Source organism: Lethenteron reissneri, chromosome 62 (assembly GCF_015708825.2).
Source record: "Lethenteron reissneri isolate LAM-NWPU_2019-01 chromosome 62, ASM1570882v1, whole genome shotgun sequence".
Lineage (NCBI taxonomy): Eukaryota > Metazoa > Chordata > Hyperoartia > Petromyzontiformes > Petromyzontidae > Lethenteron > Lethenteron reissneri.
Window position 1 is genome coordinate 6,625,961 of NC_083840.1, and position 26,630 is coordinate 6,652,590.

At 56.1% G+C, this 26,630-nt stretch overlaps 1 protein-coding gene across 2 annotated transcripts in view; it reads left to right on the top strand.

Moving 5' to 3' along the window:
* The window catches only part of LOC133358458 (basal cell adhesion molecule-like), a 48,247-nt gene extending 22,770 nt beyond the window's left edge, over positions 1-25,477 (top strand). Inside the window, exons 2-16 of one of the 2 annotated variants that reach the window (XM_061576747.1) lie at positions 11,238-11,377; positions 11,640-11,859; positions 13,696-13,760; positions 14,169-14,265; positions 14,525-14,680; positions 16,047-16,171; positions 16,822-17,023; positions 17,564-17,679; positions 17,959-18,100; positions 19,163-19,284; positions 20,028-20,169; positions 20,315-20,344; positions 20,599-20,728; positions 21,795-21,883; positions 22,758-25,477. In XM_061576747.1, coding sequence (XP_061432731.1) covers positions 11,238-11,377; positions 11,640-11,859; positions 13,696-13,760; positions 14,169-14,265; positions 14,525-14,680; positions 16,047-16,171; positions 16,822-17,023; positions 17,564-17,679; positions 17,959-18,100; positions 19,163-19,284; positions 20,028-20,169; positions 20,315-20,344; positions 20,599-20,728; positions 21,795-21,882 — 1,775 coding nt within the window. In that variant the 3' untranslated portion in view covers position 21,883; positions 22,758-25,477. The remainder of the gene's footprint in view (positions 1-11,237; positions 11,378-11,639; positions 11,860-13,695; positions 13,761-14,168; positions 14,266-14,524; positions 14,681-16,046; positions 16,172-16,821; positions 17,024-17,563; positions 17,680-17,958; positions 18,101-19,162; positions 19,285-20,027; positions 20,170-20,314; positions 20,345-20,598; positions 20,729-21,794; positions 21,884-22,757) is intronic. The other variant, XM_061576749.1, reaches the window with a different exon arrangement.
* The last annotated feature ends 1,153 nt before the right edge of the window (positions 25,478-26,630 follow it).

Genomic DNA, 26,630 nt, shown 5'->3' on the forward strand with positions numbered 1-26,630 from the left:
TGGTGATTGCACCATGGTGGTGGTGGTGGTGATTGCACCATGGTGGTGGTGGTGGTGATTGCACCATGGTGGTGGTGGTGGTGATTGCACCATGGTGGTGGTGGTGGTGATTGCACCATGGTGGTGGTGGTGGTGATTGCACCATTGTGGTGGTGGTGGTGATTGCACCATGGTGGTGGTGGTGGTGATTGCACCATGGTGGTGGTGGTGATTGCACCGTGGTGGTGGTGATTGCACCATGGTGGTGGTGGTGGTGATTGCACGGTGGTGGTGGTGATTGTACGATGGTGTGGTGGTGATTGCACCATGGTGGTGGTGGTGATTGCACCATGGCGGTGGTGGTGGTGATTGCACCATGGTGGTGGTGGTGGTGGTAATTGCACCATGGTGGTGGTGATTGCACCATGGCGGTGGTGGTGGTGATTGCACCATTGTGGTGGTGGTGATGATTGCACCATGGTGGTGGTGGTGGTGGTAATTGCACCATGGTGGTGGTGATTGCACCATGGTGGTGGTGGTGGTGATTGCACCATGGTGGTGGTGGTAATTGCACCATGGTGGTGGTGGTGGTGATTGCACGGTTCGCACAACACGAAGGGAATCGCGCTCTCGTGGTGGTTCTGAGACATTCTACGAATTCCGGGGCGAGAGATTTTGGGAGATGGAGCTGCTTACAGAGGCTGCCCTTTTATGGGTAAAGTCTTTGAATACAAAGATTACAGCCACTTACACACACACACGCACCGTGCGAGTGAACTGCTGCTGCTGCTGCTGCGTGGGCAGTGGTGCACACGCACGGTGCACACACAAACTCAACGCACTCTCATTAACACCACTGCGGCTTTAATAATAGATGCATAATAGGCGACGTTTCGGGAAATGGTCCTTTGCCATAGGGTAGAAACCATACGTGCTATGGTGAAGGGTAGTTGCCCGAAACGTCGCCGATTAGGATTACAGTACATCTATATTTTCGCATAGTACACAAACACATGTAGTTCACGTACTATGAAGAAGGCCTATTGCCCGAAACGTCGCCGGTTACAAGCGTTTTCTTTCGAGGCCCCCCCCAGGTTTGCTGTGGGCGAGCGGCGTGAGTATCGGGGCTTCTCCGCAGCTCGTGGGCTCATCAGCACGCCCAGGCCGGCGACGGCTTCCAGTGCGAAACCCCAGAATCATCAGCACGCCCCGGCCGGCTACCCGAGCCCCAGGAATGCGAGATGGACAGGGGGTGGCGCTGCGTGGGGGTGCGTGGGGGGGAGGGCAGTTTTAAAGACAAAGGCGGCCAGTAAAGATTTGTGTACCCACAGCAGATGCCGTTAACTCTCAAAATAGAGCAGCCCAATTGGTATGTGGTGTATGTGGGTGTGGTGTGTGGTGTATGTGTGTGTGGTGTATGTGTGTGGTGTATGTGGTGTGTGTGGGTGTTATGTATGTGGTGTATGTCTGTGGTGTGTGTGTGTGCGTGTGTGTTCGATTCCCGCTCAGGCCAACACCAGTGACGATTATTTGAACCGGTCCTGGGCCTCCCCTTTGGTAGACTCAGCCTCAAATGAGTACCAGGTGCGGTGTGTAGTAAACATCATAGCACTGGGGAGACAAAGGCGGCCAGGCGTGGCGGGACTGACCACACACCCCCTCGTGTGCCGTTCAGGGCTTCATAGCTGCTCCGGGAACAGCACTTGCCCCGACAGTCTCACGCTACATGTGGGATCCTGAAGGCTGTATGGGGGACCTTTGTCTTTGTGTGGGATGTGTGAGTGTACTCCATTAATTCCGACTACAATAGGCCATTATGTGGGGCAAACAATCATGGACATGATACAAATGTATCGCATCAGCAGGCCGATGATGCACCGCCGCTCCTTCATGAATGGGACATTAAAGGCGACCACAGTGGTGCGACTGTGAGCATGTAGCCCCAAACTATGGGCGATATCGCAAACCCAGAGACTCGTGGAGATGCACAGAGACCCACGGAGAAATACAGAGACTCATGGAGATACATAGACCCATAGAGACTCGTAGAGTTGCATTGGGACCCATCGAGGTACACAGAGACCCATAGAGCCATGGACATCCATTAAAGACACGACCACAGTGGTGCAATTGTGGCCATGCAACCCACATTATGGACCACAGAGTGACCCCTCTGTGGTCTGCGCTGCCTCAAGGGAGTTGGAGGAGGAACGGCGATGCGACACGAAGTCTCGCTGCTGAAGCCCCCCCACCCCCTCTCTCTCTCTCGTCATGGCAGCAGCAGCAGCACTTGACGTTGGCATCGAGCCAAATCAGCAGTTTTCACCGATGACTTCAATTCTAAATGAGATGTATACTGTATTTTAAATATATTTTGTTGGTGGGAAAATTTCTCGGTTTGGGTTTGCGTGTGCGTGGAAGCGGTGGTCGTGGCTAACAACAGCGGCGAGTCGGTCTAACACGTCGGCTTTCGCGACCAATATCATCCGTAATATTTACGCGATCAAACCCAACAACCTCTGATGATGAACAGTGGCGAGTAATGTGTGAACCGTCCCTGGCCATTCCTTAGCTTCGTCCCTGGCCTTGTGTGTGAATGTGAGCACTGGGAGGCAAGCGACAGAGAAGGGCGACTGGCCATGGGGAGTCTGGCTCCACCCCACCCCCCTCGCGCTCGTTAACGGCACCTGAGCCATCAGTCTGTGAAAGGCTACACGGGGGATCTTTGTCTGTGTGTATGTGTGCGTGTGTGTCTTTGTGTGTGTGCGTTCGTGTGTGTGGGGGTGTGTGTTGGTGAGTTGAAAGGGTGTGTGGGTGAGTGTGTTGTGACCCCTTGTGTGGTGAGTGGGTGGTGAGTGGGTGGTGAGTGGATGGTGAGTGTGTGGTGAGTGGGTGGTGAGTGGATGGTGAGTGGATGGTGATTGGGTGGTGAGTGTGTGACCTGCGGTGTGGTGAGTGGGTGGTCAGTGTGTGACCTGTGGTGTGGTGAGTGGGTGGCGAGTGTGTGGTGACCTGTGGTGTGGTGAGTGGGTGGTGAGTGTGTTGTGACCTGGAGTGGGGTGAGTGTGTGGTGAGTGGGTAGTGAGTGTGTTGCGACCTGCGGTGTGGTGAGTGGGTGGTGAGTGTGTTGTGACCTGGAGTGGGGTGAGTGGGTGGTGAGTGTGTGGTGAGTGGGTGGTGAGTATGTTGTGACCTGGAGTGGGGTGAGTGGGTGGTGAGTGTGTTGTGACCTGGAGTGGGGTGAGTGGGGGGTGAGTGGGTGGTGAGTGTGTTGTGACCTGGAGTGGGGTGAGTGTGTGGTGAGTGGGTAGTGAGTGTGTTGTGACCTGCGGTGTGGTGAGTGGGTAGTGAGTGTGTTGTGACCTGCGGTGTGGTGAGTGGGTGGTGAGTGTGTTGTGACCTGGAGTGGGGTGAGTGGGTGGTGAGTGTGTGGTGAGTGGGTGGTGAGTATGTTGTGACCTGGAGTGGGGTGAGTGGGTGGTGAGTGTGTTGTGACCTGGAGTGGGGTGAGTGGGTGGTGAGTGTGTGGTGAGTGGGTGGTGAGTGTGTTGTGACCTGGAGTGGGGTGAGTGGGTGGTGAGTGTGTTGTGACCTGGAGTGGGGTGAGTGGGGTGAGTGGGTGGTGAGTGGGTGGTGAGTGTGTTGTGACCTGGAGTGGGGTGAGTGGGTGGTGAGTGTGTGGTGAGTGGGTGGTGACCTGCAGTGTGGTGGTTGTAGACCGTAAGGATGAGACGGCGTGTGTGTAAGGCGGGGGGGGGGGCTGTCTGTGTGTAATGTATGTGTGTGTGTTCTGTGTCTGTGTCAAGTGTGTGGATATGTGTGTGTGTCTGTGTGTAATATATGTGTGTGTCTGTGTGTAATGTATGTGTGTCTGTGTAATATGTGGGGAGACATCTGTGATCCCCAGCTGCTATTCATCTCCGTTAACCCATAGCGCCTGTCCCGTGACCTCCTGCCAGATGAGCCTCCCGATCGCACGCCTCCCCAACGTGCACCTCGGGCGGCTGTCGCCGTCACGTACACGTGTGACACATGTGTGGTGTATGTGTGATACATGTGTATGTGTGATGTGTATGTGTGATGGATGTGTGTATGTGTGGTGTATGTGTGGTGTATGTGTAGTGTATGTGTGGTGGTGTGTGTAGGAGCGGTGGCGCAGTGGTTAGGGAGCTGTGCTTGCGAACCCGGCAACCCGAGTTCGATTCGTGACGATTATCGGAACCGGTCCTGGGCTTCCCATAAGTCAACTTGGCCTCAAATGAGTACCTGGTGCGATGTGTAAACATCGCCACTGGGGAGACAAAGGCGGCCGGGCGTGGTGCTGGCCACCCACTCCCTCGTGTGCCGCGCCGGCCTTCAGTAGGTGCCGCTCTCTTGCAGCACTTGCCCCACAAGTCGGTTCAGGCTACCTGGGGGGAGCTTTTTTCTGTGTTTCTGTACAGACACACACACGCCCGCACACACACGCACGCACACGCACGCACGCACACACGCACGCACGCACGCACACACGCACGCACACACACACGCACACACACACGCACACACGCACACGCACGCACAAAACAAAGATCCCCCGTTTAGCCTTAACAGACTGTAGGGGCAAGTGCTGTTAGCGAGCACCTATGAAGGCCGGAACGGTACACGAGGGGTGGGTGGCCAGCACCACGCCCGACCGCCTTTGTCTCCCTAGTGGCGATGTTTACACACCGCACCAGGAACTCATTTCAGGCCGAGTCGACCTAGGATGTTGGCCGTGAGCGGGAATCGAACCCGGGTCGCCAGGTTCATAGCGCAGCGCGCTAACCGCTACACTACCGCTCCCCACAACACGCACGCACACACACATACACACATACACACGCACACACACACACGCCACTCTGCCGGCTTAGCAAGTAAATAATGAAATAAGCACTGGGGGCTAAATAATAGCCGGCTCAGGCGTGACACAATAGCGGTGATTCAACTCGCGCGCGAGCAATGCGAGGAATTCGGGCATCTACCCTTTGCAGAGGGCCTGGACACAGACACCACACACACCACTCGCTCACTTATCTCCCCTTGCAGAGACAAAGATCCCCCGTATAGCCTGTCACAGACTGTTGGGGCAAGTGCTGTTTGCGAGCACCTAATGAAGGCCGGCACTGTGGCACACGAGAGGGAAGGTGGCAAACACCACGCCCGGCCGCCTTTGTCTCCCCAGCGCTGATGATGTTTACACATCGCAACCGATAGTCATTTGAGGCAGAGTCGACCTAGGGGAAGCCCAGGACCGGTTAAAATATTCGCCATCGATGGTGAGTGGGAAGGGGTCGCCGGGTTCGTAGCGCAGCGGCCTAACTGCTGCGCCACCGCTCCCCACTCGCACTGACACGCACACAAACACACCTGCACACTCAGCTCCACACAGAGAGACCCTCTGTGTGGCCTGCACACCTATACACAAACACGGTCTCTCTCTCTCGAGTGTGTGCGTGTCCTGTGCACCCATCTTCATAGGTGCTCGCTAACAGCACTTGAACCCACCAGAGGTTGTTTGTGAGAACTGTATTCCTGCAGACGTTCTCACGCTCTCCCTCCCACCCTCCCACAGGCGCACTCTCCCACCTCTCGCTCACATGACCCAGATATTGAAATATCAGATGTACTTTGTGATAAAAGCGGCCTTGATATTAAATGCTAATTAATTCGTGTTTTGCGTCTGATCCCCGCGGTTCACAATTCAATTGAAAACAAAGACGGGAATGGGCGTGCGTCCGTGGGGAGCGGTGGTGCAGTGGTTGGCGCACTATGCCACGAACTCGGTAACGCGAGTTCATCGTGTTGGCCACCCACCCCCCTCGTTGGCTGTGCCGAGCTGAACGGGGCTCGCTCACAGCGCACAGGCCCCAGCAGCGCGTGCAGGCTGCACGGGGGATCTTTGTCGGTGGTTGCGTGTGACGCTTGCCGCCCATTACCCTCACGGCTTGCTCGCATCCACCACGGGGGCAAACGGGGAATTCGGTGCAGTGCTACGGGCTGGTGAATATCATTACTTAAATGAATAACCAAAGGACAATGAATAACCAGACATCTCAATAAGTGGTGGCTGCCATTCCTCCTGCGAGGAGCTGGACAGGTACCACCTGGGATTTTATGAGATACATTCAGTCCAGTGGACGAGTTTCGGCTCTTTTCACTACAATTGATGAACTAGGAGCAGGATAAAGTAATGCAACAGGGCGTGGTTCCTCTTCCTAATAAAATAATGGAGGAGGTTGTGGGAGCGTAGCGACGAGCTGTGGGAAGCTGCGAGTGCGAGGCTCCTGTGGGCTCGCCTCCTCATGAACACGAGGTGAGGAATGGTGGTGGCTGCTTATGCCCCCACTGCAGACGAACATCAGCGGAGGGATGCAGGCAAGGCCGGATGAGTCAGATGCCTTCTCTGACCTCCTGTCACAGATGCTGGCTAAAGTGGCCCCTTGGGATAGAGTCTCCTTATTGGCTGACTTTAATGTCCAAATCGGAGGCATTACAGCAATAGATTCTTCTACTGCTGACAGAGTTATTTGGCTCAACCGCCTCAATTTTAAATCGTAGTTGTTGCTCTCCATCAACATCGACATACGAAGAAGAACGTCCAAGTGAGACGTGATCACGTGACGTGGAAGTCATCGCAAGGCCATTGCGCCTCCGATTAGTACGGTTGGCTACGTACGGTGTGAAAGAATTCCAACATAGATACATTGGTCAGATTAGCTCAAGAATAACAGGATGGGGCTGCTAGAGCTCTGTGCAGCCCATGGCCTTGTAATGACCAACACGCTGTCCCGGAATCGGCCTATCCACTTGGCATCTTTGGTGCATGCCAGCCGCAAGCAAGAACATCTGCTGGACTTTGCAGTGGTGGCACAACGAATGCGTTTGTTGACACCAGAATCAACTGTCGAGTTGATCCGTCTACAAAGAAATGCTGTCTAGTTATTTGTAAGACGACCCAGCCATTGAACCACTGTCGTGGTGGGCACACACATAGGACTACATTCCAACCCGCAATAGCCTGGTCTCGGTCAGCTGTTACTTGCAGCTCGGGTTGGCATCTCTCCCCCCACCCCCCACGCCCTTTTCCTCCTCCCTCCGAATGCCAAGGGGGAGATTGCTGAGGTTCGGAGCTGTGGCCCACGCAGCTGCTTTGGCTCCGCAGAATACACAGTCCAGAGACATGCCCAGAAAACCTGGCCGATGCGAGGAGGTGTTCGAGTCGGCTGAGAGAAATCAAACGGACGCATTCCCACCGTCTCCAACATCCCACGTCCGAGGATGAGGAGGCTTGCCGCAGCCTCCGCTCGGAAGGTTCGCCTTGCCGTGCGGTGCTGCAAGCATGGGCGAAACCGCTTGAGCAGGCTGCATCACAAAGCGCTCTTTAACTCCATCAAAAGAGTAACTTGCGCACCGCACCTATTGCTGTGCTTAAGGGCATAAATTATCTGATTTCCAACTCTCAATAAAAGGTCTGCAGATTTGCCGAACATTTGTGTAAATTCTTGTTCAGAGAGAAACCCCCCTCAGCTCCAATGAGATCATGGGGCAAGATATGGCTAATCCTGTCCGGGCTGCCCAGCCTCAAGTAATGGAGGTAGTATCCACACCCTGCGAGTGGCTGGCTGATGTTCCATCTGTTGAAGTACGCAGAACGACCCAGAGCCTGAGAGCAGGTAAAGACGACCCCTCCCCAGTGAACTGCTGAGAGGGAGGGTGGTGATTGTGTGCACGTGACCACAGCTGCCTGGTCCACGGGACCGCAGGATTGCGACGATGACCTGGTGGCTTCCTCTTCTTCCTGGAAGGGAGACCGCACCGATGGCAACAACTTCCGAATATCTCCCTGCTCAATCTAGCGCGGGACAAGGCACAGTGCCCGGATGAGGCTTGTGGGAGCCAGCCCCATTGTGGTTTCATAGGCTGGGGCGGTCCTGCACAGACGCTATTTTATCTGTCCGTCTGCTACAGCCGTGATGGTTTAGGTATTACATTTCTGATTTATTGACCTGGCCATTGCCTGTGATACCATCAATAGACCGGGGCTCTGAGTTATTCGTCGTGCTTTCGGGGCCCCTGACCTCTCTGCTCACAATCATCAAGGACCCATTCGTGGGGTGGGTTGGGCCCCAGTGAATCTGCGTCGCCGGGAGTCGGAGCCATTCCCTGTTCACGTTGGGGGTGCGACTCGGGATGTCCTGGCCACTACGCTCCTTCACGGTTTTTTTTCATCCTGTTTCTAGAGAGTAACTTCATAGCTTTACCGGAGGAAATAACTTTTTTTCATGAAGGTATTTAAGCTCTAGAAAAATGGAATCCTAAGTCTATGTAACGGGGTCGTCCTACACCGAGTGTTACGTGTGTGTGTGTTTGTGAGGTTGTGTGCTTGTCTTTGCATGTCTGTGCTTGTGTGTGTGTGGCTTTGTCTGTCTTTAGTATAATTGTATGTGTCTGTGTGTGTATGCGGGTCACTTTGTGTGTATGTGGGGAGTGGTGGGGTAATGGTTAGCGCGATGCGCTCGACGATCCCGGAGTGCAGAGTTCGATTTCTGCTGACTGCCAGCATCTGTCGTGAGTCTCGCTCCCTGTCCTGGGCCTCCCCCAGGTCGACTGGGCTTCCATCGAGCACCTGGGTGCGGTGTGTCGGCACTGGGGAGAGACAAAGGTGGTCGGGCGTGCTGGTTCAGGCCACCCCACATCCCCGGCCCACATCGGCACCGCTCGCTAACAGCACTTGCTCTGACAACCCGTGTGGCTATTCGGGGAATCTTTGTCTTTGTGCGTTTGTCTTTGCGCGTCTGTGTGTGTCTCTCTCCGTGGAGAGACGGGCCACTGAGTGAGTGAGATCAGTCATCGGAGACATCACAGGGGCACAATGACAGCTTTGGGTATTCGCTGTGGGTCTCAGTCACACGCCCCACCGACTGTGCCCCTCTAGAGCCTCTCTATCCAGTCAGGAGCCAGGGAACTGACATGGGCCGCTACATGATGATGATGATGATTATTTTTTAATGTAATTATCAGGACCGGCCGTCACGTCCAAAGGCTGGACAGGCTGCTCGAAATCGTCAGAGTTTCCCCCTTTCCCATCGCCTCTCAATCTCTCACTCACCCCTCCCTCATGCAGTCATAGATGCACACAGTCACACACTCGTGGACACACACACTCGGGCATAGACTCTGCGCACACACACAAAGACAAAGATCCCCCGTATAGCCTTAACAGATTGTAGGGGCAAGTGCTGCTAGCGAGCACCTATGAAGGCCGGAATGGCGCACGGTGGGGTGGGTGGCCAGCACCACGCCCGACGGCCTTTGTCTTCCCTAGTGGCGATGTTTACACACTGCACCAGGTACTCATTTGAGGCTAAGTCGACCTAGGGGAGGCCCAGGACCGGTTCAGATAATCGTCACTGGTGTTGGCCGTGAGCAGGAATCAAACTTGGATCGCCGGATTTGTAGCGCGGCTTTGTGCTAACTGCTACACTTACTCCCCGTACACACACACATTCAGATACACTCGCATACACACACACACATTCAGACACACTCGTGCACACACACACACATTCAGACACACTCGTGCACACACACATTCAGACACACTCGTGCACACACACACATTCAGACACACTCGCACACACACACACATTCAGATGCACTCGTGCACACACACACACATTCAGACACACTCGTGCACACACACACATTCAGACACACTCGTGCACACACACATTCAGACACACTCGTGCACACACACACATTCAGACACACTCGCACACACACACACACATTCAGATGCACTCGTGCACACACACACACATTCAGACACACTCGTGCACACACACACACATTCAGACACACTCGTGCACACACACACACACATTCAGATGCACTCGCACACACACACATTCAGACACACTCGTGCACACACACACACATTCAGACACACTCGTGCACACACACAAATTCAGACACACTCGCACACACACACACACACATTCAGACACACTCACACACACACACACATTCAGACACACTCGTGCACACACACACATTCAGACACACTCGTGCACACACACACACATCAGACACACTCGTGCACACACACACATCAGACACACTCGTGCACACACACACACATCAGACACACTCGTGCACACACACACATCAGACACACACTCAGGCACACATTACAAACATATCCACACACACCGCAGCCGCCGTACGCCACGAAGTGGCGGCGACGTGACCGCGGCGTTGTCTCAGGCGAGGTGCACCTGGGAGTCCTCGCGGGCCGCGTGGAAGGCTGGCGGGAGGTCGCGGGGCAGAGGCCCCACGTCCCACGTGCTGTGGCTGGAGCCGAGATGAGTGGCAGGTGCTGTGGCTGGAGCCGAGATGAGACCCACGTGGTGTAGGTTGAGCCGAGATGAGTGGCAGGTGGCGATCGCAGCTCCTCGACCCAGGCACGTGCAGTGCAGCCCTCGCGCTCCACCTCTTCGTGTCTGTGTACTACGTTGAACTTCTTTCCCACCGTACGTAGCCAGCCGTGCTAATCGCGGTGACCCGAGACGAACTTGGCAGACGCTCCGCCTTGTTCCCTCCCATTGTCCCGCATCGCACACAGAGGCAAAGTTCCCCGTATAGCCTTACACGCTGTTGGGGCAAGTGCTGTTGTTGAGCGCTTGTGAAGGCCGGCACCGTGGCGCACGAGGAGGGTGGGTGGCCAGCGCCACGCCTGCCCGGCCGCCTTTGTCTCCCCGGTAGCGACGTTTACATACCGCACCAGGGCACTCATCTGAGGCTGACGATGCAGAGAATGACGAACGCAGGGGCACGGTCGGAGTGCTGCCGATTCGCCTGGCAAGGTGTGCGGGAGGTCATTCGAGAGGTGATCTCACCACAGCGGCTCAGGTGAACTCCTGCCAGCTGCTCCCTTGAGCCAACACAGTGGAGATACAAGGCCGATGTGACACCAGCATCAGCATCAGCCATGGTCACTGCCGGATGAAGGCCTCCCTTAGAGCCGTCGTCGCATCACCGGCTCCCGCTCGGCGCCACTCGCAGACTCGGGGTGCTGCGGTGGCTCGGAGACTTTCTCTCTCTCTCTCTCGCCTGCGGCACAGAAGGTCGTGGGTTTGACCCGGACCCGGACGCTCTTTCCCCGACCAGTCCGCGCGTGCCACACGGAGGGGGTGGGGACCTTTATCTTTGCCTTTGCCTCTCTGTGCGAGCAGCCGTTGGAGCGGATCTCCAGGTGTCCTCTCCGGAGAGTGTGGACGTGGAGCTGGGGAAGGACGCCGTCGTCCCATGCACCTACACCCTCACGGTGCCGCCGGACACCACTCGGCCTTCCATCGTCGTGCAGTGGTTCATGGTGAGGCCGCCAGCACCACCATCGCCAGCACCATCACCGGCAGCACCATCACCGGCAGCACCATCACCACCATCACCGGCAGCACCATCACCACCATCACCGGCAGCACCATCACCGGCGGCACCATCATCGTCACCATTGCCACCAATACCGGCATCACCATCTCCACCATCGCCACCATCATCACCATTGTCGAACCCTCCCCGCCAATCCTCACCGCCAACCCCGCGTCGGCACCTCCCCCCCCTCCCCCCACCGGTAGGCGGACGACTCCGGCAGGAGGACGCGCCTGGTGTACCGCGAGGAGCCGCACGAGCACGTGGTGGACGTGGTGCCGGGGAAGAGCGAGCACATCTCGCTGCGACCCGACAACTCGCTGGTGCTGGAGCGCGTGCGCGCCTCGGACGAGGGCGCCCTCGTGTGCCAGGTGTCGGCCAAGCAGCTGGGCTCCAGCGAGGCGGCCACGAAGATCCGCGTCTACAGTGAGCGACGACGCGGGGGGGGGGGGGGAGGGCAGAGCGGGGAGCCACGCGGGGGGCGTGCGAGCAAGGGGGCTGCAGACTAGACGATGGACACTGCGGACTAGACGATGGACACTGCGGACTAGACGATGGACACTGCGGACTAGACGATGGACGCTGCGGACTAGATGATGGACGCTGCGGACTAGATGATGGACACTGCGGACTAGACGATGGACACTGCAGACTAGATGATGGACACTGCAGACTAGACGATGGACACTGCGGACTAGATGATGGACACTGCGGACTAGATGATGGACACTGCGGACTAGACGATGGACACTGCGGACTAGACGATGGACACTGCGGATTAGACGATGGACACTGCAGACTAGACGATGGACACTGCAGACTAGACGATGGACACTGCAGACTAGATGATGGACACTGCGGACTAGACGATGGACACTGCGGACTAGACGATGGACACTGCGGATTAGACGATGGACACTGCAGACTAGACGATGGACACTGCAGACTAGATGATGGACACTGCGGACTAGACGATGGACACTGCGGACTAGATGATGGACACTGCGGACTAGACGATGGACACTGCGGACTAGACGATGGACACTGCGGATTAGACGATGGACACTGCAGACTAGACGATGGACACTGCGGACTAGACGATGGACACTGCAGACTAGACGATGGACACTGCGGACTAGACGATGGACACTGCGGACTAGACGATGGACACTGCAGACTAGATGATGGACACTGCGGACTAGACGATGGACACTGCAGACTAGATGATGGACACTGCGGACTAGACGATGGACACTGCAGACTAGATGATGGACACTGCGGACTAGACGATGGACACTGCAGACTAGATGATGGACACTGCGGACTAGATGATGGACACTGCGGACTAGACGATGGACACTGCAGACTAGATGATGGACACTGCAGACTAGATGATGGACACTGCGGACTAGACGATGGACACTGCAGACTAGACGATGGACACTGCAGACTAGATGATGGACACTGCGGACTAGACGATGGACACTGCGGACTAGACGATGGACACTGCGGACTAGACGATGGACACTGCAGACTAGACGATGGACACTGCGGACTAGACGATGGACACTGCAGACTAGACGATGGACACTGCGGACTAGACGATGGACACTGCGGACTAGATGATGGACACTGCGGACTAGATGATGGACACTGCGGACTAGATGATGGACACTGCGGACTAGATGATGGACACTGCGGACTAGACGATGGACACTGCGGACTAGACGATGGACACTGCAGACTAGACGATGGACACTGCGGACTAGACGATGGACACTGCGGACTAGATGATGGACACTGCGGACTAGACGATGGACACTGCGGACTAGACGATGGACACTGCGGACTAGACGATGGACACTGCAGACTAGATGATGGACACTGCGGACTAGACGATGGACACTGCGGACTAGATGATGGACACTGCGGACTAGACGATGGACGCTGCGGGCTAGATGATGGACACTGCGGACTAGACGATAGACACTGTGATCCTGTTTATCTAGAATGAGGCACTAGACACCTGGGACGCCGACATATCAGCAGCGCGTGCGTGGGGCAGTGCTGCCACCTTTCGCGTTAAAGAGAAGCGGATCTCGGAGGTAGCTCTGTGACATCCGCTTCCTCGGGCCGTCCTGGCCCTGCCAGATTCCCCGCTGGACTCCCCGAGTTGTGGCGGGATGAGGGGGGGGGGGACGTTGCCACTTTGACTTCCGCTCCTCAGCTCTGTTTGACATTTTACTTTCGTTTGCGTCTCAGAAAATCCGGAGCTCACCATCAAGGCCTCGACAGCCTCCATCGGAGTCCTCCACGAGCCCGGAAAGGTGAGTGGGGGGAGGGGGAGGTGGTGGGGAGGGGGGGGCCGGAAGAGGGGGGCGGGGAAGGGGGGGGGAGGTGCTGGGGAGGGGGGAGTGGGGGGTACTTGGTGAGTAATTTAGGGGGGAATTTAAGGAAGGTCGATAAATCGAGTACCATATTTGTAAAGGGGAATATCAACAGCGGTTGTTCTTTCGATAGACTTGACCTCCCACCACTGGGTTGGCTGTGCATGGCTGTAAATGGTAGATGGGTGTACGCGCGTGCGTGTGCGTCTGGGTTTGCGTGTGTATCTGCGTGTGTGCATCTGCGTGTGTGCGCGCGTCTGTGTGTGTGCGTGTGAGCACGACTGCGTGCGTGCGTGCGCGTGTGCATGTTGGTGTGCGTCTGCATCTGCGTGCGTGTGTGCTGTGAAGGTGGCCACGTGCATTGCGAGTCTGGGGTTCCCGGCCTCCTCCATCGAGTGGCTCAAAGACGGAGAGCTCCTCCCCGAGAACCAGGAGAAAAACGAAGGTGCCATGGCTCCTCTCTGTCTCCCTGTCTCCCTGTCTCCCTGTCTCCCTGTCTCCCTGTCTCCCTGTCTCTCTGTCCCTCTGTCTCCCCATCTCTATCTCCGCATGTATGCATGTGTCTCCACGTGCCTCTGATCCCAGTGTCCCCGTGTTCCCCCCGTGTCCCCGCGTGTCTCGTCTCCCCGTGTCCCCCCGTGTCTCCACGTATCCCCGTATGTCTCCACGTGCCTCTAACCCCTGTCGCTGCGTGTCCCCCCCAGAGCTGTACATGAGGGTGCACGAGGAGAAGGATTCGTTGGGTCTCTACACCGTGACCTCTGAACTCTACTACCGCCCGAGCCGCAAGGATGCAAACTCTGTGTACCAGTGCCGCTCCCACCACCAGACCTCGTCCGGAGTCAACGTCAGCCTCATCTGTACGCTCACCTGTACACTCACCTACACACTCACTCACCTGTACACTCACTCATCTACACACTCACTCACCTGTACACTCACTCACCTGTACACTCACTCACCTGTACACTCACTCACCTACACACTCACTCATCTACACACTCACTCACCTGTACACTCACTCACCTGTACACTCACTCACCTACACACTCACTCACCTGTACACTCACTCACCTGTACACTCACTCACCTGTACACTCACTCACCTGTACACTCACTCACCTGTACACTCACTCACCTACACACTCACTCACCTGTACACTCACTCACCTACACACTCACTCACATGTACACACACTCACTCACCTGTACACTCACTCACCTACACACTCACTCACATGTACACACACTCACTCACCTACACACTCACTCACCTACACACTCACTCACATGTACACGCAAACAACCGCCATTCGCTTTGTGCGGAGCGACAGACCAGGTAGCTTCCACACAGCGTTACACAACCGCTGAAAAGATATTGCCGCTCGACTGATTCGGAGTGAGACCTCTGCTGTTAAACTGGAGCCGGTCATAAGCACACTGCCCAGGTATGAGAAACTCTCCACTCTCTCCACTATTGCCCCATCACCGATTGGGAGTTGTGGGGGTGGAGTGCCCGATGGTACAAAATACCCAGGCAGGTGCTTAGTTTTGGTGGGGCTGATGGTAAGGCCCCACTACGAATTAAGCATGTACACACACACACTCACACACTCACTAACCTACACACTCACTCATCTGTACACTCACTTGTAGATGCACCTGTAAACTCACCTGTACAGTCATTCACTCTCCTGTACACTAACCTACACACTCACTCGCCTTTATGCTAAATCACCTACAAACTCACTCACCTATACATTTACCTTCATGGCCATTCACCCATCCACTTACCTGGTCACACAGTCACCTGTGTGTAATAACTAGTTTTTGTGCTTTTTGTAGCTACGTATCTGTAACCCTTGTGATTATGGTTGCCATCTGTCCAGCTGTGTGCGTGGAGCATGTGTTTGTGGGAGTGGTGGTGCAGCGGTTAGCCCACTGCTATGAACTCGGCGACCAGAATTCGATTCCCACACGCGGCCGACATCGTTGACGAACGTTCTCAACCTGTGCTGGGCCTCCCCTAGGTCTGCACGGCCTCAAATAAGTACCTGGTGCGGTATGTAAACATCGCCACTGGGGAGACAAAGGCGGCCGGGCGTGGTGCTGGCCACCCACCCCCTTGTGTTCCGTGCCGGCCTTCATAGGTGCTCGCTACCAGCACTTGCCCCAACCTGTCTGTGTAGGCTACAAGGGGTATCTTTGTCTTTGTGCGCGTGTCAGACCCAACGGAGAGACTCTCGCTGTCCGTGAGTCCCCGTGGCCCCGTGGTGGTGGGAGACCGGGTCACCCTTCACTGTGCGGCTGACGGGAACCCAGCTCCCGAGTTCACCTTCTCTCGCTCCGTTGTGCGTCCACTTGCCCATCCACCTACCCACTCACTCGCCCAGCCACCCACCCACACACTCACCAACCCACTCACCTACCCACCCACACACTCACTCATCCACCCACCCACCTACCTACTCACTCACTCATTCAACCACCCACTCACCTACCCACCCACCCACTCACTCACCCACTCACCCACCTACCCACTCACTCACTCACTCGCCCAGCCACCCACCCACACACTCACTCACTCATTCACCCACCCACTCACTTACCCACCCACACACTCACTCACCCACCCACTCACCTACCCACCCACACACTCACAGACCCACCGACAAACACACTCACCCGTCCACTCACACGTCCACCCACTCACTCACCCACTCACCCAGCCACCCAGCCATCCGCCCACCTGCCCACTCACTCACTCACTCGCACTCACCTACCCACTCACACACTCACCCATCTGCTCGCACACCCCTCCCATCCACCGACAAACACAGTCACGCATTCACTCACTGACCCACCCACTGACTCGCTGTGCAAGGGTGACGTTGAGAATGATGTTAATGTTGCTAAACGTTGACCGTGTCGCTGGGCTGGTGACTTGGCTGGCGACGTGTCTACTGGTGATGTGATGTCGTCGCCCATGTTGTCCCTTGAGGGAGAGGAGGAGGAGGAGGACGAGGAGGACGAGGAGGACGAGGAGAAGGTGTTGAAGGAGGAGCTGCAGACCGGCATGGAGCCCAGCTGGGTGCTCGAGGCGGCGTCGCAAGGGGACTCGGGGCGCTACCTCTGCTCCGGCTTCGACCTCGACTTCCCCGACCTCCCGCGGCACCACGCGACCATCAGCTTGCTCGTGCACTGTGAGATGCGCGGGGACACGTGGGGGTGACGCGGAGACACGTGCAGACGTGGGGAAGACGAGGGGGCACGCGGGGGAGATGCGGGGACACGCGGGGGAGATGCGGGGACACGCGGGGAAGACGAGGGGGCACGCGGGGGAGACGCGGGGACACGCGGGGGAGACGCGGGGACACGTGGGGGAGACGCGGGGACACGCGGGGGAGACGCGTGGACACGCGGGGGAGACGCGAGGACACGCGGGGACACGTGGGGAAGACGAGGGGGCACGTGGGGGAGACGCGGGGGAGACGCGAGGGAGACACGTGGGGACGTGGAGAAGATGAAGGGGCACGTGGGGAATGCGCGGGGAAGATGCGGGGATACAGGACACAGAGGGACATGGCGTCATGGGGACGATCAACCTGCTCGTGCATTTTGAGACGCGGGGGGCACAGGGAGGTGACGGACTCGGTCTCAACGCGTCCCTGTGTCTCCCCATGTCCTCGTGTCCCCCCCCGTGTCTCTTCCCCCCCCCCCCCCGTCTCCCCGTGCCCCCTCAGATCTGGAGGACGTTTGGCTGAGCCCCGTGGGACCCCTAACCGTGCTGCGCGGTCAGGACGCGTCACTCTCCTGCTCCACCAAGGGGTCGGCTCCCATCGAATACGCCTGGTGGAAGGTGGGCAACCTCGCCGTGGCCACGACGACGTGGTCGACGGGCACATGGTCGGGTGACTTGGCGATGCCGCGTCCTCGCCGCGCACCGGCCGACGCCGAGCGGCCAATGGGCGGAGACGCGCCCGAGGGTGACGCTTCACCGGCTCCTGGGCCTCCCCTTCGGTCGAATCGGCCTCAAACGAGTGGCCGGTGGGGGGTGTCGAGACGGAGTCGGGCCAACGCACCGGCGGTCGAAGGCTAACACGGGGTGGGGGGCGGCATTTGTGTGCGCGGTGCGCAGGGCTCCCAGCGGCTCTCCCAGGGCCACGAGCTGCACCTGGCCAACGCGGAGCTGGCGCACTCGGGCCTGTACCGGTGCGACGCCACCATGCCCGGCGTGCCGGGGCTCTCCCGCTCCGCCACCATCAAAGTCTCCATCGAAGGTCAGCTGCCGAGGCCACTCGAGTTCCCGTCCCGAGGGGGGCCGTCGCGGGCCTGGCCTCCGCTTCCGCTGGCCCCCACGTGGGGAGCCCCACCGCCGCCACCACCGCCGCCACCGCCGCCGCCACAACCACCGCAACCACTATCACCACCGCCTGTCTCTGATTTGGGTGACGGCGGTGATGGTGGTTTGTTTTTGATATTGTTCACGTGGTTACCGGTTATGCATGAAGTGGGTGTATACGTATGGGTGTGTGTGTGTGTAATAAAGGTCGTTGAGGCGACTTCTGGAATCCGGTCTTTTATTCAACTTTGCATTACAGCTTTCCTTCACGCTGCTGACAGGCAGCGTGAGAGGGATAGATAGAGAGAGAGACGCACTGCCATGTGGCTACCCGGAGCTCCGCTCACACGTGGCCCCTTTCCTCCGTTCGTTCCCGTTCTGACCACGTGTTGTCCGTCTCCACCCCTATTTAATACCCGGATCACGTGGTACGTTTACATCAATCCTGGTTAGCCTCTATGGAATATTCCAGAGGCTCCCGGGACCACGCCCCTGACTCGTCTCCCCATTGGCTGTGGCTAAAGCCAGCAGAACCAATCCTCTACTTACAGCTGTCACCTTTCCATCACGTCAGGGCCACGCCTCTAGGCTTCCCCCCCATTGGCTATGAACCAGGACCGGCAGAGCCAATCGTCGTGACGAGTTGTAATCCGTCAACGACCCGGATATAACCTCACATTACATGTGTATAGGTAACCATACGTGTGTGTGCTGCGGGGAGCGCGGGTGTCGTTGTTAGTGCTGCTCTATGAACCCGGAAAATCCAAGTTCGGTTCCCACTCACGGCTAACATCAGAGAGAGTGAATATCTGGTCTGGGGCCTCTTTTAGGTTTACTTGGCCTCAAATGGCAGCCAGGCAGGCGTGGTGCTGCCAACCCACCCCACCTCGTGTGCCGTGCCAGCCTTCATAGGTGCCGCTTTTGGGCGGGCCTCGCCCCAGCAGCCTGTTGTAGGCCACTCGGGGGAGCTGTGTCTGTGTGTCTGTCTGTGTGCACGCAGACAAGCCAAGCATCGTGGCGCTGGACACGGTGGTGGTGAGCTCCGTGGACCAGCAACTGGTGCTGAGCTGCCAGGCCCATGGGCCGCCCTCCCCAATCGTCACGTGGAACATCCTCACCGTGGTGCGTGTGTGTGTGCACGCGTGTGTCTGTGTGTGTGCTTGGGTGGGTGTGGGTGGCTGTGTGCACGCGTGTGTCTGTGTGTGTGCTTGGGTGGGTGTGTGTGTGTGTGGACGAGTGTGGTTCTGTGTGTGTGCTTGGGTGTGTGTGGGCAAAAACAACCCTCTACCTCTTCGGGGTGCCAGATGGGTAACGCTGCCGTGGACAGTGCTGTGGGGGGGAGGGCCAATTCTGATTGGCCTTTCCCCTCATGGCGTCTGTGACCACCATAGCGGCCAAATGGGGGCTCTGGACGGGTGTGAGGGGCTGGTAACCCCTCCACCTTCAATTAATTACCACTAAACCACGAATGAAAAATGTACTTAACAAGCTTGTGCCGGAGGCCCCAGGGGGACAGGCGTCTATGATGTCACCTGGCCAAACCCCATTTGGCGGAGCCAGGAGATTGAATCTTTACCCTCGGGGCACCTCCAGAAACAAAAAAAAGCCACTACGGATGGCCACGCGAAATGTTCGAACGCTCATTGCAGAGGAGAGGCTGACACTCCTCTGTCGGGAGCTGGACCGGTACCGCCTAGATCTCTGCAGTATTCAGGAGGTCCGGTGGACCGGCTCTGGCTCCTGACACCAGAGCATTGGCATCACCGTGAGGTCGTGTGACCTTGACAGGCGCTTACTCACTCGCAGCCCTTGCCCCAGCAGGGTGCGTTCATCTACACGGGGGACCTTTGTCTTTGCTCGTGCAGCCCCAGGAGCAGGCGTTCGCGAACGGCTCCGTGAGCAGCTCGGTGGAGGTCATCGTGACCTCGGAGCTGACAAGCCGCGGGGTCGCGTGCGTGGCCACCAACGCCCACGGAGAGAGCGAGCATCGCTTCTTCTTCTCCACGGGTACGGAGGGAGTGAGAGTGTGGGCGGGGGGGGGGGGGGTAATGCTCGTGCCTCCCCACAGAAGCGGTGGCGACTGGCCAATGTAACGGAGCGACTCGTGATCCCAGTGTTCATGTCTCGCTCTCACCTCCTCCTGTCGTTGCAGCTGACCCGACGCCCATCGCTGCAACGGCAGGTAAAGCGTTTTTATTTATGTCCGTCCGTGTGTGTCTGAAGTGGGGTCGCGATCTCTCTCATAAAGCTGAACGAACGCAACTCCTCGAGTGTGAAGTCGCTCTGGGAGCGAGCGAAACCCCCGGGACCCACGCTCGGCGGTCGCGCAGAGAGACTGCGGAAAGAATTCCCCCACCGCCTGTTGCCAACGACGCTGACTCGCATCCCGTGGCAGCTCACACGTCTCCTTTCCTCTTTCCGCGTGTCCCCGCGCAGCCCCGCAGAACTCATCGTCGTACCTGCTGCCCGTGGTGGTGACCTTGGTGGTGACCGTGGTGCTGGTGGTCCTGCTGTTGCTGGGAGCCTACTACTGGTACAGGCGGCAGAGGTCGGGCTCCAGCAACATGTGAGACGCACGTGGGACACCTCTCCTCCCAACCACACACTCACCTGTGCACTCGCTCACCTGTACAGTTACCTGGACACTCACCTCTATACACATCTGCATGCGTCTATACACTCACTCATCTGTAAATTCACCTGTGCTCATCCCTACGTTGTTGTTGTAGTTATGTTGTGTTGATTGTTGAGTTATAATGCTTATGTTGTTGATCCCTATGTTAATGCATAGGCCAATCTAACACAATCTATAATGTCTGCGCATAAATGAACCTCTAAGCATCACTTCCTGCTCCTGCCTGTGGGGGTGTGTTGGTGACATCACCAACACGTATTTAAGGCCCAAGACTGGAGGACTTTGCCCCAATTCTAGCCATCGCCTGATGATGATGGCTGATGATGACGGCTGATGATGACGGCTTATGATGACGGCTGATGATGACAGCCATGCTGGAGCTGGTGGCTGCTCTAGCCCAGCGCCGTGGAGGCGGCGGCAGCAGCGGGGGTTGGTGGATCAGCGCACAGATGTTGTAAAACTCCCTTCCCGTGGGTGTCGAGGAGCCGTCCCCCGACTCTGCTAAGAGTGTGCGGCACATCTGTTCTGTTTGTACGGGATAGAGCGTTGCCCCCTCGCACATGCGTGTGTTTTTTTCGGGTGCTCCAGTTTCCTCTCGCATATATAAACAACCCATTTTATAGTCCGATAACGCCCTAATGTACAGTTCCTCACCACCGCATGGCCGCCGCCGCTGCTGCCTCCCCCGCTCCACGTGTGCGGTTCTTCCTGGCGCCTCCGAGTGGCTCCCTCTCTCCGTCGCTCTGCGAGCGATGAGCGGTTACCGTGCAGTGGCGGTGATGCGGCGTTACGAGCCGACGTGGTTGTTAAATGCGTGTGGACTTTCACGTCCAGTGCAACCGGCGAGGTGAAGCGTTAGCGATGGGCGTGTGCATTCGCGGGGCAACTTTGTCTACGCTGGGTGGAGGAGGGCATCGCGACGCACACTGGCATGTCACTCAACAAATATATTCTGACTCTGGATTGTTGTTGTTGTTGTTGTTTTGCGGTGGATCAGAGACAGCAAGGCCAACAGCGGGCAGCGAGCACGACCAGGCGGGGTGGAGGAGAAGAAGCCGCTGCAGGATCGCTCTCCGGACGTGTGAGGTGAGCATCAACCCTGCCACTCGTTCATAGAGCGACTCACCCACTCACTCATTCATAGAACGACTCACCCACTCACTCATTCACAGAGCGACTCACCCACTCACTTATTCATAGAGCGACTCACCCACTCACTCACTCATTCATAGAGCGACTCACCCACTCACTCATTCAGAGAGCGACTCACCCACTCACTCATTCACAGAGCGACTCACCCACTCACTCATTCACAGAGCGACTCACCCACTCACTTATTCACAGAGCGACTCACCCACTTACTTATTCACAGAGCGACTCACCCACTCACTTATTCACAGAGCGACTCACCCACTTATTCACAGAGCGACTCACCCAGTCACTCATTCATTCATAGAGCGACTCACCCACTCACTTATTCACAGAGCGACTCACCCACTCATTCATTCATAGAGCGACTCATCCACTCACTCATTGATAGAGCGACTCACCCAGTCACTCATTCACAGAGCGACTCCTTCACTAGGACGTGAGCGCTCCCACTGCGAGTCACTCCACCTCCCCCTCGCCCCCCCCTCGCTCACCCCCACCTCGCCCCCCCCTCCTCGCTCCCTTCCCCTGATCCCTCCAGAGCCTCCCCCCCCCACACTGCTGGGTCGAGCGCTCGTAGCGAGCTCCTCTCAGAGTGGCCGCACAGCGCACCAAGCGGTGCGCTGTGCGTCCAGCAACACGCCCATCCCGCTGCCGCCTTAGTCGTGCCGGTCCTCACTCCGACGGGTGTGTGTGCGTGCGTGTGTGTGTGCGCGTGTGTGTGTGTGTGCGTGCATGTGTGTGCGTGTGTGTGTGTGCGTGCATGTGTGTGTGTGTGTGTGCGTGTGCGTGTACACCTTTATCGTTTCAGGAAACCGATTCAAGCACTCTGCCTGACGATGATGTGCACCGCCTCGACATGCATCCTGAACGTTAGAGCGACGACCGAACAAGAACCTTGGCGATTTTTTTTCTCCTGATGACGATTGCTTGGTGTTGCGATCGAAACGTCGTCGTTTTTTGTTATTTCTTTGTAATTTTTTTGTTATTTTCGTTGAACCTGTCGACGTGACTTTACCGAAAGACCCAAGAAGAATAAGAACCTGAGCGACCCGACCGACGCTGCAGAGCTCAGTTGTGAAGGCAACGTGGACGATGTTGTACCCAGTGGCCTTCATTGATCCATGCATGGGCCGATTGAAATCATATTTAATTGTCCTTTTATTTAATCAATGGAAATTCTATTTGTAGCCTTTATTTAACCAGATATACGGCCCAATTGAGTTTCAGTTCTTGGCCTATATTTAACCAGCGGAGGCATTAATGGAGATGTAGGAGTGTATTGGCTTTACTTCACCAGGTGAGGTCCAATTGAGATCCATGATTATTTTCCGGAGCCTCGTATAATTCGGATCATATGATCGTGGTAACGAGAGTCGCGGAGCAAATACAAGTTGAGTGCAAGCTACTGTATGGACAACAGCGTTATCATACCTCGTATCACAAGATCACTCCCTGTAATTATCCTTAATCACCTTCGCTTACCGTACTACTTATCGCGAATTGGCGAGGTCGCGGCGCACGTGCGTGGCGGCCATGACGACGGTTACTACTACTATGAGCGTGTTTCCCTTTCGATGGTTGCGCTGCTGGTGACGGGCAGAGCGGTGGTTTCTATGGCGACGGCTTTCACTCTCTCGACGACAGCTCCCTCGCCCCGCGGGACTTTTGCGAGCCGCCCTTAGCTCCCCGGACCCTCCTCGACCGTCCCTAACCCTCCCCATCCATCCCAACATCTCACCCCAACCGTCCCTAACCCTCCCCATCCCAACATCTAACCCCAACTGTCCCTAACCCTCACGCGATCTCCGTGGCCGACCTCCCACCCCGCCCTTCGCCGCACCCTCGGCCTGCTCCTCGTCCTGTCTGCCGTCTGAGCTCTCGGCGTTGGTGACGATGAAGCGGTCCGGCTGGGGCGGTCCGGCTGGGAGATGGAGTGGAACCCACGCGCTGCTCGCCGTCACGACGCAGCCACTGTGGCGGCTCCTGCATATTCGTAATAATAGTGCTCATTAAGCATTGGTTAAGTCGTCGGAGTGTGTGATGTTTTGCAAATGTTTGGATGTGATTTTATTTCACGATATTGCGATTGTAGCAAATAGGGTTTGTCCAATGTATACAGCTTACTTTTTACAATGTTTTTATGTATCTTGAATTGCATTACCTTGAGTTGTTTCAGTGTAGCTTTGTCTTTTTAAATTGAAGCTTCTTTCGATCTTGTTTATCCCGCTCAAGACGCGGAAACCAAGGGCGAGAACCGTTATCCTGTTAGAGTCTCCGCGATCGTTCACACGATGCGGTTCCCATTCTCTGCCTTGGAACGCACGGTGCTTGGAACGTCTCGCTTGGGACCGAGCTACGGGAGGATGAGCGACGAGGTAGGATATGTGGCGATGCTGCCGCTAGGCGGTGGTGCACAAGCACAAATGGCGAAGACGTCTCAACACGCTCCGTGTCGGAACAACGCCGTGCGTGTGTGTGGCCTTAACAGGGAAAATACACAATGGGTGACGTTTCAGGCAATGGCCCTTCATGGCACATGCATAGAGGGGCCAGTAGAGGGACAGAGTGCACGATGAGAGTTGGAGACAGAACTTGTTCATACCATGGGGAGACCGATGATCATTACATAAAAAAACACGTTTTCTGCTGACACCAGTTTTTAAGTAGGGGTATGAATTGTTACCTGATGGTAACTACGAAGTGTTGTTGGGAGACGTTGAATCCATTCGGAAATCTCGTGGAGGCAGTGCATCACCGAGTACGGGACAATGATATTCAAGTCCTAGAGGGATGATTCTTTTTGCCAAGCTGACAATAAAACTGCGTTTATATAAATGTGTTGCGTGCTCACACACTTCTGTAGAATGCCTCTTGCAATGCCAGAAGTGTGTGTGTGTGTGATTTAATGAGTTTCCGCTTGCCAAAGTTATTTGAGAAGTGCTGTACGGCTCTCGGCAAAGCTGGAAATCGCGCAATTTATGAATCGTCACTTGCAGCTGCTTTGTCCAGAACCGAGCGAGCAGTTGAACAATGAGGAACTGAAACCCGTCCATCATTTGGGATCGTAATGAGCAATTACAGAAATGTTGTCACGTGGCTACAAGTCGCCATTGAGCAGATCGACCATTGGAAGCATCGTGTGTACTCTCTCATGAACAGCAGCCAGTGGCATGACACTGCTCGCAACTGCTTGCGGAGATGTCCACGCTTAAGCGACGCAGTTGCGTGCAGTCAAGTCGTGCGAGTCATTGGTCAGGTCTGGTTCGCCGATTGAAGGAGGCTTCACCACCCCTGGCTGAGGAGGCTCTGTATGTGGCCGTGCTTCCGTTCACTCTGTTCAAACGCGCGTTGTCACTCTGTTCAAACGCGCGTTGTCACTCTGTTCAAACGCGCGTTCTCACTCTGTTCAAACGCGCGTTGTCACTCTGTTCAAACGTGCGTGCACTCTGTTCAAACGCGCATCTGGTTTGCCATGGCGCCGCGTGCGTTGTAGCTAGAAGGGTGAATACAGTAAGAATGAGCCCAAGACTCAGTGCTTGTATTTGCGTATTTTCTTCAGATGTGATTGACATTTGATGGCATGTGTGAGATGTCTTACTTTTCAGTGTCCGTTGTGGTTGCATCTTGTTTTTATGTTCTCCCTGCATGAATTTTCCTCTGGGTTTTCTGATTCGCTCCCAGAGCTAAAACAAATCGTACTATGCCATGGGTATTTGCCAAACCTCCAAATGCAGAATGCTCTTGGATTTTCTGTGTAAACAATTAACCCCTAATTAATTTAGACATTGCGGGTGTCATTTTTCTGGTGGCTCGCCCGGGATATTTGTAAAGTGGTCCCTGCTTAGGAGAACTGTTGGGTGGTTCTAGGGCAGCGGTGGTTCTCAGAGTGGTCCCTGGCACCAGCGGTGGTTCTCAGAGTGGTCCCTGGGACCAGCGGTGGTTCTCAGTGTGGTCCCTGGGACCAGCGGTGGTTCTCAGAGTGGTCCCTGGGACCAGCCGTGGTTCTCAGTGTGTGGTCCCTGGCACCAGCGATGGTTCTCAGTGTGGTCCCTGGGACCAGCGGTGGTTCTCAGAGTGTGGTCTCTGGGACCAGCAGTGGTCCGTGACGCTCCTCCAGGTGGTCTGCGGTGGCGGTGATGCAAAGGCAGATGGATCCGGCAATGGTGACAATGTTGACACCTTTTTGTTTCGGATATTAATTCATATTTCACTCGTGGTATTTAATAAAAATGACGTTAGGTAGACCACCCTGATTAAACTACCATAAACCTAATAAATAAATGCCCCCTTCAAAAAATAACCTCATCGCTGCATTAAAATAAGTTTTGTTCCAGTAATACGAATCCTGTAATACGATTGATGTTGTATTATGAGTGGTATTTAGAGAGAAGTGAATGCGTTGTATCAGTCGGGGTGTGGGCCTGAGCTGTCCGCAGTGCCAAACACATTTTGAGGAACGCTGCCCAGAGCCACCTCGCACACGACGACAGGTTACAAGGATTTCGAGCAAGCGTGAAATCACCCAACCCGTCTCCCCCAACAATACCCAAACACAACGTGCTTGAAAATAAGAATAATGGTGTCACAACACATTGGCTTCATGCGGGAGGTAGAACTCCCCGTCAATAAGGTCTCCAACCCACAGGCGACGGTATCGATCTGTTGCCATCGTGACGCCATC